The 19,094-nt window shown below is 43.0% G+C and overlaps 1 protein-coding gene across 4 annotated transcripts in view; it reads right to left on the reverse strand.

Annotated features, from left to right (window-relative positions):
- Positions 1 to 19,094, reverse strand: part of LOC127579262 (rabphilin-3A-like) — a 152,746-nt gene that overhangs the window by 34,397 nt on the left and 99,255 nt on the right. For all 4 annotated transcript variants that reach the window (XM_052031914.1, XM_052031913.1, XM_052031912.1 and 1 more), the window contains 4 exons: positions 16,467 to 16,499; positions 11,833 to 11,871; positions 3,812 to 3,973; positions 1,057 to 1,140 (listed from right to left, as the gene is read on the reverse strand). In XM_052031914.1, the coding sequence (XP_051887874.1) occupies positions 1,057 to 1,140; positions 3,812 to 3,973; positions 11,833 to 11,871; positions 16,467 to 16,499 (318 nt within the window). The remainder of the gene's footprint in view (positions 1 to 1,056; positions 1,141 to 3,811; positions 3,974 to 11,832; positions 11,872 to 16,466; positions 16,500 to 19,094) is intronic.

Below are 19,094 nucleotides of genomic sequence, written 5' to 3' on the forward strand. Positions count from 1 at the left end.
TTCTAAGGGAGATTCGTTGCTCAGTGTTGTAGACTGAGGAACATATTTAGTACAGTGAAGTAACCTGTTGCTGGGTTGGGAGGGGGCAATATGCAGTGATCACTGTTCAAATGAAGCTGAGTGTGATTGTACATAAGTCACTGAAGGCCAACATGCAGATGCAACAAGTGATTAAGAGGGCAACTGGTACATTAGCCTTTATCAAGGGAATTTGAACAGAGAAGTAAGGAAGTCTTATTGCAATTGTTTAGGGCCTTGGTGAGACTGCACCTAGGGTACAGTGTGCAGTTATAGTCTCCTTACCAAGGAAAAGATGGAATATCATAGAGGAATTCACTGGACTGATTCCAAGGATGGTGGGTTTCCTGTATGAGGAGAGATGACCAGATTGCCTGTATTCTGAGAGTATGAATGAGAGGACATCTCATTGAAATGTACAGGCTAGCATGGGTGATGTTTCTGCTGGCTGAGGAGTCTAGGACTGAGGACACAGTTTTAAATAAGGACACCAATGAGGAGGGTGGTGAATCTTTGGAATTCTCCACCACAGAAGGCTGTGAAGGCTCAGTGATTGTGTTCATTCGGAACAGAGATAGACATTTTTCTGGAAATCAGGGGAAATGAGGATAGTGCTGGAAAATGGTGCTGAGGTAGAACAGCAGCCATGGTCTTAGTCAAAGGCAGAAGAGGATTGGAAGGTTGGATAGCCTACTTCTGCTCCTGCTTCTTTATGTTTTTCTGCACAGCTTTCCTGATCCTCCACCATTGTTTGCTGGAAGTCCTATAGTGGGTGTAAATGCCACTTGTAGTGACTGCAGCTGGAGCTGCAGTAGAAGATTCTGGGAGGTTGTTGGCTGCAAGATTTTCAACAGCTGATTCTGAAATGCCTCCCCCAAAGCCCCCTTCCCATCTCTCTTCAATAACTCCCTCACTGATCTGAATTTCTCTCCTATGCATTGGAACCTTTCCAGTTTCCCATTTAATGGGCCATGGACCTTCCCTGCCCTTTCCGAAAGATTACAACGAGGTTACCTCATTTCCTCAGGAGATACGTACTTGCTTGAGGTGGCTGTGCCAGAGCAGCTTGTTGTGGGGCTGCAGGAGCTCGGCAAACTGGAGCTGAAGTATGACGTCGTCCAGCTGGGAAAAATGGTTGGAATTAATCAGCAGGGTGACAGTAATAAAGCACAAAACACTGGAAACATCAGCGGGTCAGGCGGCATTTACCAACATCATATCCCTCTCCTTCAATCTGTTTCTTCACCTTAATTTGCATGTATGTGCCACTGTCATTATCTTTCTGATTAATTCTATTTATTCCTTCTACTGTGGTGGTACGTTCACTTTCAAGTGCACAGTAACATCCCATTTTAGCCCCTGTGATTCAGATTGGACATGAGTGTTACCATCTCTCTGGTCTTTGAAGCTGTCTGACTGTTGTGAAATCAGCCCAAGAAGACAATATTTAACTCAGTCGATGTTTTGGGTCAAAACCATTCATGCCCACTGAGTTCCTCCAGCATTTTGTTTTTTTTTTGCTTCAGATTCCAGCATCTACAGTCTCTTGTGTCTCCAGAATATTCTCAGTTCTCCTCTCTTCACTAGCCTAGCTTGTGCATCTGACCACTTCCTTCAGCTCTGCATTTCACACCTTTAACATTTTCCTTTGTGTTCTCTCTCTTTAACGGCCCTTATTAACCTATCAGCCTGTTAGCTTCATCAAAAGCCTATCACCACAGTAACCCAGGCTTCACTCTTTGTCCTTTCCACTCCTCCCCCATCCTCTCTATAACTTAAAACCAACTTGTTCCCTCTCTTTCCCAACATACAAAACGGTGGAGGAACTCAGTAGGTCAGGCAGCATCTACGGAGGGAAATGGACAGTTGACATTTCGGGTTGAGACCCTTCATCTGGACTGGGAGACCCTTCACAAGTCCAGATGTAAGTTACCGACCCAAAACATTGGCTGTCCATTTCCCTCCATAGATTCTGCCTGACCTACTGAATTCCTCTAGTGCTTTGTGTGTTGCTCTAGATTCCAGCATCTGCAGTCTCATGTTTCCCTCTCTTTCCCAGTTCTGATGAAGGGTCTTTGACCCGAAACATTAACTCTGTTTCTCTTTCCACAGATGCTGCCTGACCTGCTGAGTGTTTCCAGCATTTTCTGCTTTTATCTTAGATTTCCAGTATCTGCATTTTTTTATTTTCAATCAGATCCCTCATAGTGTTAGACCAAAGCGTAACAATATGTGGACTCTAATCCAGAGCAAAAATAGACAATTATACATGTTAAAATATTCAAGTGACAAGGATTCGGCAACTCACTCTCCAGAAGAATAAATCATTTATAACACTAACCTTAATGCTCTGTGATCTATTTTAGTAGTCAGAACTATATTGAATTGCTATTAATGGCATTTATATAGTGCTTTTCACATTGAATCTTCTCAAAAATGAATTACTGTGATGTAACATCTACTGTTAAGTAAGCAAATGCATTAGCCATTCTGCATGAGTGATGTCTCACCAACATTGATAATGAATGACTAATCTGCTTTGTATGTGTGCTGACTCAAGAGGATATGTTGGTCAGGTTACCAGAGAAGCTCAATTGTTGTTCAGATAGTGTTAAGGCATATTTTACACAGTGTCAGTGTAGGTTTTCACTCAGAGATAGAAGGTGCAAGGAAGAAATAAATGAAATCCTGTACATTTAGGGTGGTGGAGTATTTAAGCTGAGTGCCATTGCTTTACTGCTCCAGCAACCCATTTTCAGTCCTGACTTTGGGTGCTTCTTCTGTAGAGTTTGCTTGTTCTCCCTGTGACTATATGGATTTCTGCAGGGTGCTCTGGTTTCCTCCCACATCCAGTATGTTAAATGGTTACTGTAAATTATGCCTTAGAGTAGATATGTGGCCAAAGAATTAACCAGAAACATTGATGGGTGTTTGAGAGAAAATAATGTGCAGAGGCAGAGGGAAGTAAGGAGAGGGGAGTGGGACTGATGGGATTGATCTGCTGGGAGTCACTGGACTGAACGGCATCCTTCTGTGTCATGAAAAATAGGTAAATTTAAGATCACCAGGAGTCATCCTTGAGAAGGTGGAAGTATCACAGATGGTTAAATTTACAAACTTTCCAGAGATTGGTGAACATTTAGAATTGACTGTGAACGTTTTTGGAGAACAGGGTCAATGTTTGAGGGAGTGGGTAACACTCTTTGTGTTTTAGATTGTTCCAATAATATTCACAATCCTTTCCAGTTCTGCATTTTCATGTGCTTCTGATCAATGGGATTAAATCCTTGCTTGAAGGGAATTGAAATTCCAATCTTATGATGGAAGGAAGGTCGTGGATGAAGCAGCAGACGATGGTTGGGCCTGAGGTAATCCTACAATAATATCTGGGCTGGGATGATTAACCTCCAACGCCTATAGCTTCTTCATTTATGTGAGGTATGACTCCAGCCACTGGAGTGTGTTCTTTGTGAAGCCCACTGACTTCAATTTTACTAGAGCACCTTGATGCCACTCTCAGTCAAGGGCAGTCACTCTCACCTCACTTTTGGAATTTAGCTCTTCGATCTATGTTTGGACCAAGGTTGTGATGAGGTCTTGAGCAATTAGGAATGGGAGTTGCCAGTGACATGCAGATCCATAAAATAAATATATAAAAAATGGAGGGTAAGAATTGCTGGATATGAAAGAGAGCAAGATGCAGAGAAAGAGAAAAGGAAGTAAAGCGAGACAACACAGGCACTAGAAGAGCAAGAGAGGGTCAAATAGAATCTCATACCAGGGCAGAACTGACCTGCTGGACTCCTGCTGCTGTCACCCTCCACGTCACCACTGTACCCGTCCTGACTCTCACCTTCTCCACATTCACTGCCTGCCACCATCCGGGGTTCTGTTGGGCGACGTCCCGAAGAAGTGTAGCTGGGAGGACCTCGGCCTACGGGCTCAGCCTCAGTGCCTGAGAGAGAAAAGAAGAAGCATTACAGCTCCAGGGAGCACAGGAAGGTGGAGAGCCTAATGTGGCTGGGGGGTGGGGGGGAATACTCCCACTAAGAGATTGCTCCACAGATGGACAGGGAAGGGGACGATCTTGCCAGCCGCTACTGCTTCTCACACAGGGTTTTGCACCTATGTGAGTTGCTCTTGCATGGTCTTGTCCAACACCTCTAGTGCCTCTGTAGTAAAACTCCAACAACCTGACACTCTTGGGACTTTGGCACTGCAGGACCAGCAGATCTTCTGGACTATTCGATGTCCATCCTGTTAACTAATTTGGAATCAAATAAAAAAAAATTCTCATTAACTGTTGGATTGAAGGAAAAACCCATCCGGTTCAATAATGTCCTGAACCAGCCTGGCCTATCACTGTGGTTGGCTCTTAACCAGATCCTCAGAGTAGGACAATAAATAAACAATAAGTGGACAGAAGTGGACAATAAATAGCAAAAGTGCCACTGATGTCCACATCCGCCCCTGGTCTCTGGGAGTAAACTCACAGATAAATAAATGCTCATTCTCTCTCCTTGTAAGTTCTTTTGTTTAGCAGACCACTTTTTTGATTTAATTTACCAGCCATTCCCCAGCACCTTAAGAAGAGATGCTGAAAAACCTCTCACTGACCTTCCTTCCTTCCTTGTCAGTAAAGATGATAATCCAAATGACTTTGCAAGTTTCCCTGTTCTAAGTCATTTCTACCTGGTGAATGAGAAGTCTATTTATGTTACAGAATTTTCATTAAAAATAAAACAAAATGCTAGAAAACCTCAACAGGTCAAGCAGCAGAGAGAGAGAGAGAGAAACAGAGTTAATGTTTTAGATCTTTCATGAAAACCAGGTAAGATTAAAGGCTACAGGAAAATGGGATTAGTGTAGATGGGTAATTGAAGGGGATTTGTGTAGATAGGTAATTGATGATCAGCATGGACATGGTGGGTCAAAGGGCTGTTTCTGTCCTACATGATTCTATGAGTCTAAGTTTTAAGATGTAGGGAGGTGGGATGGAGGAGGAGAGAAGGCAAGAGAAAGTCTGTGATAGTGTCGAAGACAGGAGAGGTTAAATAACAAAATGGAGTCAAGATTTCAGGACTGTTGAAAGGCTGATGGTCTGAAATATTGCTCTATTTCACTTGCAGCTAATGCTGTCTGACCTGATGAGTATTCCAAGTATGTTCCATTGATTATTTTTTGAAAATAAAAGGTTAGGCCAAGATCAAATGCTACGTTTCTTATTGCATCTCTTCTAACAAAACCTACTCTGCTATTTCATTCTCCCCCTCTGAGATATTGTTGGCTATTGCTCACTATCAACCCTACCTGAACCAATATAGGCTGCATGTCTCTTGTGCTATCTCCTTCTCCCTCCTATTGCTTGTTAAATGTTCTGCCTCAATAATGAGTCTTGAGACATTAGCTAGAAATCTTTTCTCAAATAACACTAAGTTTTTTTGTATACCATGTGAAATAAATTTGATCAAAAACCCAATCAGAAACTTGCAGGACTGGTTGATAGTTGCTGAGTTTGTCCTTGGTCACCATGTACTTCTGGAACTGTGTGGTGATGTTAAATGATGAGCTGGATATGCTCTGAAGTCAGTTCCTCAAGCTTAACTTGGGCGTGCATGGTTTGCGAATGACAAGGCTAATCAAACAGAAGTGTGTGCTATATGTACTTGGGAAGCCCTTCCCAGAACAGGAGACAACTTAAAGGGCCAAGGAGCCCAGCATGTTGATCCTCCTGCAGTTAAGCCCCTCTAAGATTCTTACTCAGCCCTTGGTCCCAACAACATGTCACTATAGATGTCCCCACCGCTGCCAGCTAATTACGAAACTGATTCACAAACCCAGGACACCTGTCATCCTTCATTGAAAGTCCAACATTCCCTCCAGACCTCGCTAATCTCCACCCACTACATAATCCATGGCCCATGGTGGTGCTAGCAAAGGAAAGGTTGGATCTACTGCCCACAGTGTCTTGGATCTCATGTGGCAGAATATTGCTGGGAGCAGTTCACATGTTGTACATGCATTGCCCTCCAGCTCATCACCAGTCTATCATAACATTTGAAGAGCTAAATATTTTCTCAGCCACTTACTATATTTACATCACTACAAAAAAGGTTGTTATGTATTTCACACAAAGCAGTTGTTGGTGCCAGATGATGGCTTTTTAGCTTCTGAGTCAGATTTATCAACCTTCTTAAATGTAAATATTATATTTTACATTCTGCAGAATTTCATCAATGATGATTGATTCTCCACAGTGACAACCTAAAATCTATTTCATCTGACTTTGGGGATTTGTTCATTTCAAATCTCTGTAACATTGCCTTAGGCAAATATATACTTATCAAAGCCTTTTTGGATATAATTGGTTAATGCAGAAACTGGATAACAAGTAACTTCCTCTGTTGATAAGGAAGGTCGATGAGGGCACTGCCTTTGATACTGTGTATATAGAATTTAGCAAATACTCATACACTAGACATGTTATTTCCATAAATTTTGCCACTGCTTGTGTCCAAACTTCCTTTCAGGTTGATGATGCATGCAGTGCCTGAGTACAGTGTCTACAGGGTGTGGACTATGGTGAGTGAAGGGGTAACTTCATTTTAAACATTTATTTGTTAAATTTAAGTCTAGTGCTAGAGTTCCTTAATCTTGCAGTTGTTGGGTGCAGTGGTCAGCAAGTAGTTAAAAATTTATACAAGTGATTTGCTAGAAACTCAGTTAAAGAACTAACCATCCAGAAGTTACTTCTTCAACTGAGAACTGAGACTAACAGGTCACTCAGAACTTAAAGTATTTGGGAATATAAATCTGGGGCTCTCCTGGACTGCACAGTGTCCAAGGAACGTGGACTTTGATGAGGCAAGGGCAGTGGTGTAGCGTTATGCTTAAGGAATTAAATAAAGCATTCTGATTTCTGCTTTAATGTAACCAGAAACAGCCAAGCCAGGGCAACCCAGATATGTGGGATTCACAACCTGTAGCACATTACTCCTAAGGAACATGAGAAACCTTTATTTTAGAAATTAGGAACATGGATTGTTAAAACAAAGTCATGTCTGAATGACTTGATTGAATCTCTGAAGAGGTAATAAGGAAGGCTGATGAGGGCACTGCCTTTGATACTGTGTATATAGAATTTAACAAGGTTTTTGATAAGTGTGGTCATAAAAGTAATAGCGCTTGAGAGGGTGGCATAGAAAACGTTGAAAATTGGAACAGGAGTAGGTCATCTGATATCCTTAACCTAATCCAGAATGTAATGGGGAAGCTCCATTGTTCAGGGAATCCCTTAATGGTTTAGAGGGCATTTTTATTTGTGATTCCCAATTCCTTTTTATTAATTCAGATTTCAGTGTCTATGCAAACTACCAGGAAAGTAGAATAGTGTGAACAGGTTTAAGAAACAGCCGAGGACAGGAAAAACATTATTTCATTGTCCTTCCAGCAGAGTTTTACTCATAGCCTCAGGGGTTCATTCTAACAGCTTCATATTCTACTCTCGATTAGGCAATGATAATGCAAAGAGGTATGACAGGCTCACATTGGAGCCTGAGAACAGCCTCTCCATCTCGATCCCCACTTCAGAGGTTGCAGCTTGGGATGAAAATAAGGAAGCTCTACCTTTATTAGACACTTTTTTGCCAACCTCTGCGGGAAGGCAGTGAAGCAGCAGCTTGCTGCTCCTGTGGTATCTGTCTCATGTTGAGTTGGCTGAAGCTGCAACCTCTGAAGTTGGGTTGGAAGTGGAGAGTCAGCTCTGAGGCTCCAATGTGAACCTGTCATTCTTTTTTGCATATCATTGCCTAATAGAGTTATGGGGTATAAAATGACTGTGTATCTATCAGGCTCATGAAAGTGTCAGGCATTCCTGATCTCTGGTGTCCTGCTGCTCAACAACCTTCAAGATGAGAACATTGTTCTCGCAGCTCTGCCTGTGATGGGTGCTGTGCCAAGCAGGGAGCCACCAGACATTTGGCAGCACACCTATGTAGCTAGTAGAGCTGCTACCTTACAGTGCCAGACAGCGCACGCTGCCCCTGGCAGGACTGCATTGGGGATGAGACAGTCGCCCACCTCTTTGCGGGCTGTGGGTTTGCGAGGAAGGTGTGGCAAAAGATGCAAGGGTCCTTGTCACGGTTCATCCCCAGCAGCTGCGTAACAGAGGATTTTCTGATCTACGGGCTGTTCCCAGGGACACACACAGAGATGGACATCAACTGCTGCTGGAAGGTCATCAACTCGGTGAATGACGCCCTTTGGGCTGCCCGAAACTTGTCGGTCTCCCAGCACTGCGAGATGTCCGTAGGGGAATGCTGCCGACTGGCACATTCCAGGCTGCAGGAGTACGTGCTGAGGGACGCACTGAAGCTGGGTGCAGCCAACGCAAGGGTTCGGGGGGGAAGGAGTACAGTTTAGGGTTCTTCTGCCACTGGAGAGGGAGGGGCGGGGTCAGGCAAGAAAGCCCCTTAAATATTGTAAATACGGGACTGGGCAGCCCCCAGGGAGCCACACGAGTGGCATCGGTGCTGTGTTTTTTTATATAAAAAGGTAACACTAATGATGGATCCGTACACGAATGTAAAGGTTTGCACTGTTTTATTGTTGTATATAGTTGTTTTTTTATGATGAATAAAGTTTATTTTGGAATAAAAAAAGACCCGGGTTTCATCCTGACTTTGGGTACTGCCTGAGTGGAGTTTACATATTCTCACTGTGACAATGTGGGTTTACTCCAGGTACTCTGGTTTCCTCCCATATTTCATAAATGTACGGGTTGGTGAGTTAATTGGCCACTGTAGATTGCCCCTAGTAAGCAGTAAGTGGGCAAATTTGGGGAGAGTTGAGGGGAATGTGGGGAGAATAAAAAACAGATTAATGTAGGATTAGTGAAAATGGGTGCTTTATGGCCAGCATGGATTCTATGGGCTGAAAGGCCTGTTTCTGTGCTGTATGTCTCTTTGACTCTGTGACAATGCCTGGGGACCTGACCTCTGTGAGGAAGGGTGTTAAATTGGTTCGGGGTAATTCTGCTTGGACGAGCCTCTGACACTGGAAGGCAAAACCCATGAAGACTGCTCATCTCACAACCTCCACTGGGTTCCAGAGTGTGCCAGCCCTGTGGGAGCCCACAGCATTGGAAGCCTCCAGCCTTCCTCCTTCTGGTGTTGACGACCATTGTACGACTGCACATAGAGGCTGAGTCCCAAGGAGAGTCCCTGGAAACATCAATCAGCTCTGGAACAAGCTTTTGTTTTGGAAACATTTGGATGGATGGTTATCTCAAACAGTAGCATGTGGACTTAACATGTGAGAGATAGTGGGATGAACGTCTGTATGGACATTTCTGTGCTGTGTATTTCTCTGAGGGGATTGTATATTGGTGATCTCTATGTGCAATGAAAAGATGGCCAAAGAGCCTTATCGTGAGGAGATGGGCTAAACTTTCAACTGCTACTAGCCCTACAGCCAAAGTCACCAGCTGACCTGGTCAGTAAAGTCAGTGCAAAGGAGGGACAACCAACATGAGTAACAAGCAGCCGATCTGACACCTCCAGCCACGCACCATCGCTAAAGTCACAAGTTCCACCCTAAGTCTGTTGAATAATCTGATCACACCATAATTTCCTGGCACAAAACAGCCCTTTGCTGGTTTTGTGGCCCATGTATTTTCAGGATGATTTGAAGTATTTCTGAAATACATCAAAAGGCTGCTGGTGCGGGGTGAGGATTTCATCTCAACACTGAACAACAATCAGAAGGGAATTGCCATCCACAGGATAGTCAGACTTTCTAGTATCTGAGGGGGCCTCCAGCCTAATGACCCCACTGGCCAATAATGGCCAACCCAATTGATTAGTTCTCTATGGCTGCCAGCGTTCATACTCATCACCACAGGCATTGAGGGATAAAGAGGTAAAAGCAAGTTTATAGGGTTAGGTTGCAAATCAGTCATGTTCTCACTGATTTGCAACCTAACCCTATCAACTTGCTTTTACCTTGAGGGGTTGTTCAATGCACAGTGGAGGTGATGCTGCAGCCCTTGTTTTTCCCCCTTCCCCTTCAAATCATTGCAGCAAGTGACAAGACTTGGTGAAAGTATTGCCAGCAACTAGAAGTGGTGTGGGAAGGGCGATATCTGCTGATGAGTCACACTCCTCAGGCAGCACCAGTGTCAACAGATGAGAACTTCTATGGACAAAAGCGCAGCACTGGTTAATGAATGGTAATCAGTAAAAATTACTCTAGATTAATGGACTTCCTGTTCTATTGTGAAAGAAAGAGCAAATAGGGTAGGTGTTTGCTGAACTTTGGCTCCTGGTGTCCATCCATTTAATGAAAACACAAACAAAAGAAAAAGTAGATGCTAGAAGTCTGAAACAAAGAAAGAAAATGCTGAAACACACAGCAGATCAAGTGTGGAAAGAGAAACCTACTTCACATTTCAAGTCAAAGACCCTTTGTCAGAACTAGGAAAGAGAGAAAACAAGTTTGTTTTGAGTTGCAGAGATGATGGGGGAGGAATAGACAGGAGAAAGGGTGAGTCCTGGGTTGCTGTGTTGATAAACTGTTGATGAAGTTGTCAGGTTGCTAGGTTAATAAGGGCACTCATTATCCTCATCAACCTATCAACCAGATTAACTCCACCAACAATTATCACCACAGTGGAGGTCTCACTCTATTCAAAGAGATTCCCTTTATCTTATTTGTCCCTCTCCCACCCTCTCTGCAAATTAAAGCTAACATGATTTTTCACCTTCCCAATTCTGAACCAGTTTCCATCCCAAAACGGATGCTTAAAAATGAATCAGAGCAGGGAACTATATTAAACAATGGAGGCGTAAAGAAATGCAGATGCTGGAAATATGAAGTAGAAATAGGAAATGCCGGAAATGTTTCTTTCTGCTTTTGTTTTATTTTACTTCTCCTAGCTCTGATAAAAGGTTGTCAACCTTTAACTATATTTTCCTTTCTCCACATCTGCTGCCTGACTTGCTCTAACTAATAGCCTACACAAGAAGGACTGCAGTTGATTTAAAGAAGTGGCTCATCACCATCTTCTCAAGGGCAATTAGGGATAGGCAATAAATGCTACCTTTGCTAGCAACCTCTGGATATGAAAAATAAAAAGATAAATCCCCCTCCTGTTAAAGTGTCATTCATTAGAAGCACCAATGAATTTCTAGGTCCTTGTACTTTGTTCCACCCCCCCCCCCCCCCCCCCCCCAGCTTCTGGTAGGACAGTCTTGATACTACAATCCTTAAGCAGACTGGGTGATCCAAACCCTTTATTTTAGCCAAGGGAAGACAGAGTGATGAGCTGGATTAGGTCTTAAAAATTATACAGGAATTGGACAGAGTAGGAACAATGTTTCCAGTGGGGAAGTTGGTTATATTTTAATCAGAATTACATACGGAAATACCTTTGCTCAGAGTGATTGGAATCTACTCCTCGTTCCCACAGGGAGTGGTGGTTAAGGCAAACATAATTTAAAGGAAAGCTACATAAAGAGGAAGAGGAGCAGATGGTTGCTTTGATAGGCTTTGGATAAAGTAAATGAAGAAGGCTGTTCTGTAAATACTAATTCCAAGAATTACTGTATCCCCTGAGATTTATGAACTTATTCATGACTCCAGAACCTTTCTGAAAATGTCACCAGTTCAGAATTAACCACCATCTCTGGTATTCTACTCAGCAAGTCACTTTTAAAAATTTAACAGAAAACAAAATTGCCAAGTTTTCCCTGCCTTTTCCCCACAATAAAATCTTACCCTTCCCAGATTCAATGCAGAGTGGATGAAGAAATTTACCTGACTTTCCACTGATTTCTCCCTTCTCATCCGTTTCTCCTGTGCAACACAGAATCACAAAGTGTCAGGAGGGTATCTATCCTTGCCAGGGGTTTGGGGATGGGTGGTGGGATGATGGAGGTCATGTGTGAAGGAGGAGGGAGAGAGAAAGTTACTCAGACACCAGCACACAAAATGGACCCTCATTTACTATTTTGGGAATTGCCCCCAATTCCCACCTCCACCCTCACTCTAGGTTTTCCCAAGCTCTTCAAGGCAATTTAGAAAAAATATTCTTGGAGGAGCTGGCAGGGGGAGAGTTTATTCACTGCAGCAAACGTACTAACTAGTTAGTTAAGATCAGGAAATCTGTGGAAATGAGAATGAAATCAGGTGGCTTGGAGTGGGCTGGGTGAAGAAGGTGAGAAAGGTTACACTGCTTGATATGAAAGTGTCTTCACAGCTTCAAAACGTCTGTGCCATTTTAAAATAATAGGTGTACCCAAGATATTGAAAAGCAGACTTGCATAAATACAAGAAGTTATTAAATAGTAGCTGCTCATTTCACAATAAAACTGTCTCATGGCTTTAGCATTTAATCACTGGACCCTGGTTTTGTTCTCAGTCAGTGATCCCAACTGGAACATCTTGAGTTGATCCCAGTACTGCCCAAGCCAATATAAATGATGTTTCAAATGATTATAGAATGAGTGAGTCATACAGCACAGAAACAGGCACTTCAGCCCTCCATGTCGATGCTGACCGACAGGTCCTCCTCAGTTATGGCAGGGTTCCATTCCTGTGAACTCTTCATAACCTGAGCAGTTCATATGTCAGAAATGTGTCCGCAAACAGAGTTCTCAGGTGGCAGAAGGTGCCTGCAGCCCTGCTTCAGCCAGCACATCCATCCCACCCTTCTAAATCTTGGTGATTCTAGTGCTTGTTTAAATGCATCTGTATTGGCTTGTGTAATGAATGCCTGTCTTCACCACCCCCTTGGGCAGTGTGTTCCAGATTACCTTTCAGTGGTTCCTTTTGTGTGTGTGACACAGGTATGTGTGTACATGAGGATGGGATCCAGAGATCCACAGGAAATGATTTATCTTTCATAAAACCATGTTGATTAGGTTTAATTATATTCAGCTTTCCCAAATGATTAGTGGTTTTCTCTTTGATTATTGGCTCTAGCATCTTGCCAACTAAGTGGCCTATAGTTCTCCACCTTTTCTGTCTTCTTACCTTTTAGAATATTGTCTTTCAATCTTCTTAGTACCCTCTTAGAATTTAGCGAGTTTTGAAAATTTTCGACCAATGGGTCCAATATCTCTGCAGCCACTTCCTTTAGAACCCTTGGGTGCAGGCCATCAGATTCCAGTGTGCCTTTCTAATACATTACCCACTGTGACTGGGATTTTTACAAGTTCCTCCACGTTACTTGAAATTAGCCCATCTGCTATCTTTGGGATATTTACAGTATCCTCCAGGATGAAGACTAATGCAAAAAATTGATTTAACATCATTACCATTTCCCTTAGCCTATTTTCCCAGTTCACCTTAGACAAGTCCATCTTCATACCATTATAATTGCCCTTATTTAAGTTGAAGACAGTGGTTTTGGTCCTGTGGTGTTCACCCTCAAACTGTATCTAGAATTCTATAATACTGTGGTCTTTATCTCCCAGGAGATCTTTAACCACAAGATCTCTTATTAATCCTTCCTCATTACTGATGACTAAATCTAAAATGGTCTGTTCCCGGGTAGGTTCTAAAACATACTGCTCTAAGAAGCAATCCCCGATGCACTTCACAAATTCTTCTCCTACGATACCCTTGTCAATTTGGTTTGTCCAATCAATATGTAGATTAAAATTTCCCATAACAATTGCAGTTCCCTTCAAACATGCCCTATTTTCCTATTGAGTTGTCACATTTTGGGGGCCTATAGACTACTTCCACCCATGCCTTCTTTCCACTGATATTCATGATTTCAATCCAAATCAATTCTACATTACCATCCACTGCCTCTATATCACATCTTGACACATTATCCAACCTGCTTTCCTATTTGGCCTGTTCTTTTGGAACATCACCTGCAATACTGAGCACCCAGTCCTGGTCAACTATGTCTCTGTAATAGCTATTAGATCATACTCATAGGTTGCAATCTGTGCTGTCAACTCAAATGCTACATGCATTCAAATGAAGAACATTCAGCTCTGATTTTTTTACAGTTTGTACTAACGCTGGACTTGCTCTGTGCTGCACAGTTTAGTTCACATTTTCTACCCCAGCCTGTCACACTTTGCTTGACAGTTTCCCCCTCACTGCCACCACTTCCTCATTTCCTCTTGATTTATTCTTGGGGCACTCCCCCTTCCTATTTAGTTTAAAGCCCTGTCTACAACCGTATTTATGTGACCCACCAGGACACGATTCAAGTGAAGGCCATCCCAATGGAATAGCTCTCTCTTTCCCCAGTAATGGTGCCAGTGTCCCATGAATTGGAACCCATTTCTAGCACACCACATTTTGAGCCAGACATTTACCTCTCTAATCCTATTTACCTTTGTCAATTTGCATGTGGTTTAGGTAATAATCTGGAGATTATGACCCTTGAGATTCTGCTTTTCAATTTTGCCATTAGCTCCTCATAAACCTTCAGCAGAACCTCCTTCTCTAGTCCTATCTGTGTCATTAGTGCCTATGTGGACCACAGCAAATGGATTCTCCCCCTCCCGTCTGAAGTTCTTCTCCAGACCAGAAGAGACATCCTTAACCCCAACATCAGGCAAGTACTCATCAACATACAGAGAAAGACAGACCCTGCATTGCTGTAGCACTTCTCATCACTTTAGGATGCTCCAAATGAGGTGCTGCAGCAAAACAATTACCCACTTATTGGAATGGAGTCACCTCTCTAATTTGGGAAATGCAGCAGTTAATTAGAGCATAGCAAGATCCCATAAACAGCGATGTGATAATGACAAGGTGGTGTAATTTTTTTCAAAAAGCAGAAAATAAAATCTGAAATAGAAATCAGAATATGCTGGGGATACTCAGGCAGCACCTGCTGAGAGAGAAAACAAGTTAATGCTTCAGGTTAATGATCCTTCATCAGAACTGGAAAGGTGGGAAACATATTTTAAATTGCAGAGAGCGAGAGCGGTGAAAAAACCAAAGGGAATGTCTGTGATAGGGTTGAGGCCATACATAGCCAGGAGATACAACTGATATCAGTGCAGTCTGGGAGAAGGAAATGGAAAGCTAGTTAATCATATCTGTACTGGTGAGTAAATGGATGGAGAGGGACAAGGGCAGTGGACAGAAAATAACAGTGTACTACAACTGAGGTGCAGAATATAGAAGCTAATGGAAATTTCAAATACAGGAGAAAGCTGGAAATACTTAGCAGGCCGGGCAGCGTATTTGGTGAGGGAAAACAGCGTCAGTGTTACAGGTAGATTATCTCATATCAGAACTGGCCAGTTCTGACAGACAGGAAAGGCTGATTCTAGTGACAATCTTACAATACAGCACTGCTGTACATGGTGTTTGTGCTCACTTATCTTGGATGGTAAGAGAATCGACACTGCAGCAGCTCCTCAGGTCAAGTCGTTGCCAGAACCCATCCCTTTAAAATGACAGTAGAAAATCCAGCACTGGCAAAGAGCCAGTTTTACGAGTACAAACAAAGAAAGTTAGTGAAGTGCCAGTCCTTCAGAAAAAGTAGCTAAACAGTTACATAAAAAGAGAAATAAAGGACTGCAGATATTGGAATTCAGATGAAAAACACGATGATGCTGGAGGAACTCAGCAGGCCAGGCAGCATCCGTAGAGAAAAGCAGGCGGTCAACGTTTCGGGTCAGGACCCTTCTTCAGGACTGAAGATAGGAAAAGGGGAAGCCCGATATATAGGAGGGAAAAGCAAAGCAATGATAGGTAGACAAAAGAGGGGAGGCGGGCTGGGCACAGGGTGGTGATAGGTAGATGCAGGTAAGAGATAGTGATAGGCAAGTGCGGGGGAGGAGGGGAGAGCAGATCCACCAGGGGATGGGTCAAAAGTAAGGAGAGAAAGGGGAAAAAAGAAAAAAAGATAGGCTAGTAAAGGGAAGCATGGTGGTGGCGGGGGGGATTACTTAAAGTGGGAGAAGTGATCCCCACACCCCCATCTCCACAATACCCCCCCCACCATGCTTCTTCGCTTCTTCCCTTTCCTAGCCTAGCTCTCTTTTTTCTACCTTTTGCTTTCCTTTCCCTCCTTACCTTTGACTATTCCCTGGTGGATCTGCTCTCCCCTCCTCCCCACACCTGCCTATCACTATCTCTTACCTGCATCTACTCATCAACACCTGTGCCCACCCCACCTCTCCTCTTTTGTCCACCTATCACTGCTCTGCTTTTCCCTCCTATATATTAGGCTTCCCCTTTTCCTATCTTCAGTCCTGAAGAAGGATCCTGACCTGAAACATTGACCACCTGCTTTCCTTCACGGATGCTGCCTGGCCTGCTGAGTTCCTCCAGCATCATCGTGTTTTTCATTCAGTCACATAAAAATGTGGTTGTTGGTGTCTCTGTGAGCATGGTCAGTTTGACTGGAGATACAGTTCACATGCAGACATCAGGACTCAATGTGCCACATGCTGAGTGAAACTTACCTTGGGCAGCTGGGACTCCACCTTCTGCTTGACCTACAAAACAACAGAATGAGAGAAAATTGAAAGACTACAGCTTTACAGACTGATGATGAAGCATACAAAGCTGTCAAACAAACAAATTGATTGACTGTACATCTCAGTGGATTAAGCTCTGCCTCATGTTAGGCTGAGCCAAACAGATCAGGGAAGCCCCAGATATAAAGTAAAAGTAGGAAACATTCAGTAGGTCAGGCAACTTCTGTGGAAAGAGAAACAGAGTTAACATTTTAGGTCAAAGACCCTTCCTCTGAACACTGGTGCCTATGCACCGTCCATCCAGTGGATTGTGGAACATCAACTCTGCTTTTCTCTTTATGGGCACTGCCTGACCTGCTGTTAGTTTCCAGCATTTACTGTTTTTACTTCAGATTTCCAGCGTCTGCACATTTTGATCTTCACGTCCTGGATGGAATCCTGTCACCCACAATTCACTGGATGGTAGGTGTTTTGCGACTTTCCAAGGATACAATCACTCAGTACCCTATGTGGGTCAGATGGGAATTGATTTGACCTGAACCAGGATTCTGAGGTTTGACTTGTTGCTAATCCTGCCACCAGCTCTTCCCAACAACTGTGGTGCAGTCTGCTGGGCTCAGATGCTGCTGGAGGAGCAACTTGGACCTTCAAGGGCAACTTCTTTCAGCTCCCCTTCCACCCACAGAGCACCAAATGGGATCTCTGTCAGGTAAGGAAGGGAGGGGTCAGCAGGAGGAGTGAGAGTGCTGGGGATCCCCCTCCAAGGGTCAGAGTTTCAGGCACTCTGCCTATAAATGTGGGTGCTCATACTTTGCATGTTATGTCATTCACCAAAACTAGTGCTAAAGGGTTGTGGTAGGTACAATCCTGACATACTGGTGGATTTCGACCTTCTACATCGAGGCAAGTCCTTTCTGTCAATTAGCTGATTGCAACCAAAACACATAGGAATAGTTTAACTGGCAGGGCGAGGAATGGGAAATTGAAAAAACAGTCAAATTTTCCTGCAGCTCACGAAAATTCTGACACTTAGAAACACTCAAAACTTATTACATAAAATCAAAGGAGTAAAAGAAATATTAAAATTAAAAAAAACAAACATAAATAATTAAAAACACAAAACAGTTAAAATTGTTTCAAACTATGTAAGTCATAACAGTCTCTAAAATCTGTTCCTCTCCACCAAAATGAATGGAGGCGCTGTTTCTGTGCCAGGTACAACTGTGCAGGTTCCCAGCATTAGTGTTTGGGAACTGCTGCAACTTCACAATCCGATTCTGGACTCCAGTAGCAGTCCGCCAGCAAAGAGTGGTCAGCTAAACCCTCAGAAATCCTGGTCTTGCTGGCAAGGAGTATAATGGAGCAGATTTTCTGAACATTAGGCTAAGCCATTTTTGGATAACCTCAGCACCATAAATAAAGGAAAATTTCAGGGTGGAAATTCCACATTGTGCTCCATTAACTCAAAACCAGGAAAATCCAGCCTTTACAAGTTTCAATTGCACATTGGAAATATTCTTGCATGCTGGTCACTCCCAGAAGTGGTATGAGTTACCTCACAATAGGTCAAAACTGCACACCAAATTATATAGTAGCATATCACTAAGCTTCGGTGCTGGAACCTCCTTATGAGCTGAACTTAATAATGGACTTTGTGCAAGTGCCTCAATATTGCATCGCCAATCTTTTCCAGGGTGAATAGAAACACTGAGACAGTCAGAAATAAATCATTAATCTGCTTTATGTCAGGGTCAGCAACTCAATGTGTAGAGTTGGAGATGAGGCAGATTCCATACGCCCAAACTCATTTCTCAAAAATGCAATACAAATGTCATTAAGATGTCCAATTAGCTTGGGAGTTCTGGAACCCTTTGGAATCCATCTCTTTGCAAAATTGCAAACTGCAAAACTTGTGCTCTAGCTTCTTGTCCTGATATGTCTTGCAATGCTGATTTCCTTCCGGTTAGTGACTCATTGGAAGTTTATTATAAAAATCTTCACTTTGGGTCCAGGTTAAAAAGCATTGGCTACTCCTAAAATTTTAACCAATGGACTTCACCACACATCTGGTTCTTGCTGCATCACCTAAACTGGTCATGCTTTGTGGGTCCAGGCCTGGATGAGTCAGCTGGTAAACCAAAGTTGACCTGGCATACCTGCATCAACCATACATTAGGTGTGAAAGATGGCACAGGAAATCTGATGCCAGAGTGCCTGTAACCTGCCTTATGTCCTCCTTATGCCAATGACTTTAGAGAGAATTGGCAGATGGTCAAACCCCCACAGGACCGTGGAGCATTAGGCTGAGATTCAGCAGGCCTGAAATTCAGCTGCAGATCTTCAAGTTCAGTGATCTTAATATTCTTAGGGGTGAAAAAAATGGCAGACTCATACAAAAATTCAGTAGCTTAATCTAGAACAAGCTATAAAGCAGAAACTTAATAAAAGAATAATTCCCACATGAACCACACTTCAGGATAAAGGGAGTATAATTTACCAGGGTAATGTATCAAATAAATTTGGAGGCATGCTTGAAGCTTCCATTTAGCCATCTTTCCACAATTAGTTACCTTTGTAGAAAAAAATCAATATCCAGCATGACAAGCTGGTCAC

This window comes from Pristis pectinata, chromosome 17 (assembly GCF_009764475.1).
Source record: "Pristis pectinata isolate sPriPec2 chromosome 17, sPriPec2.1.pri, whole genome shotgun sequence".
Taxonomy (NCBI): Eukaryota; Metazoa; Chordata; class Chondrichthyes; order Rhinopristiformes; family Pristidae; genus Pristis; species Pristis pectinata.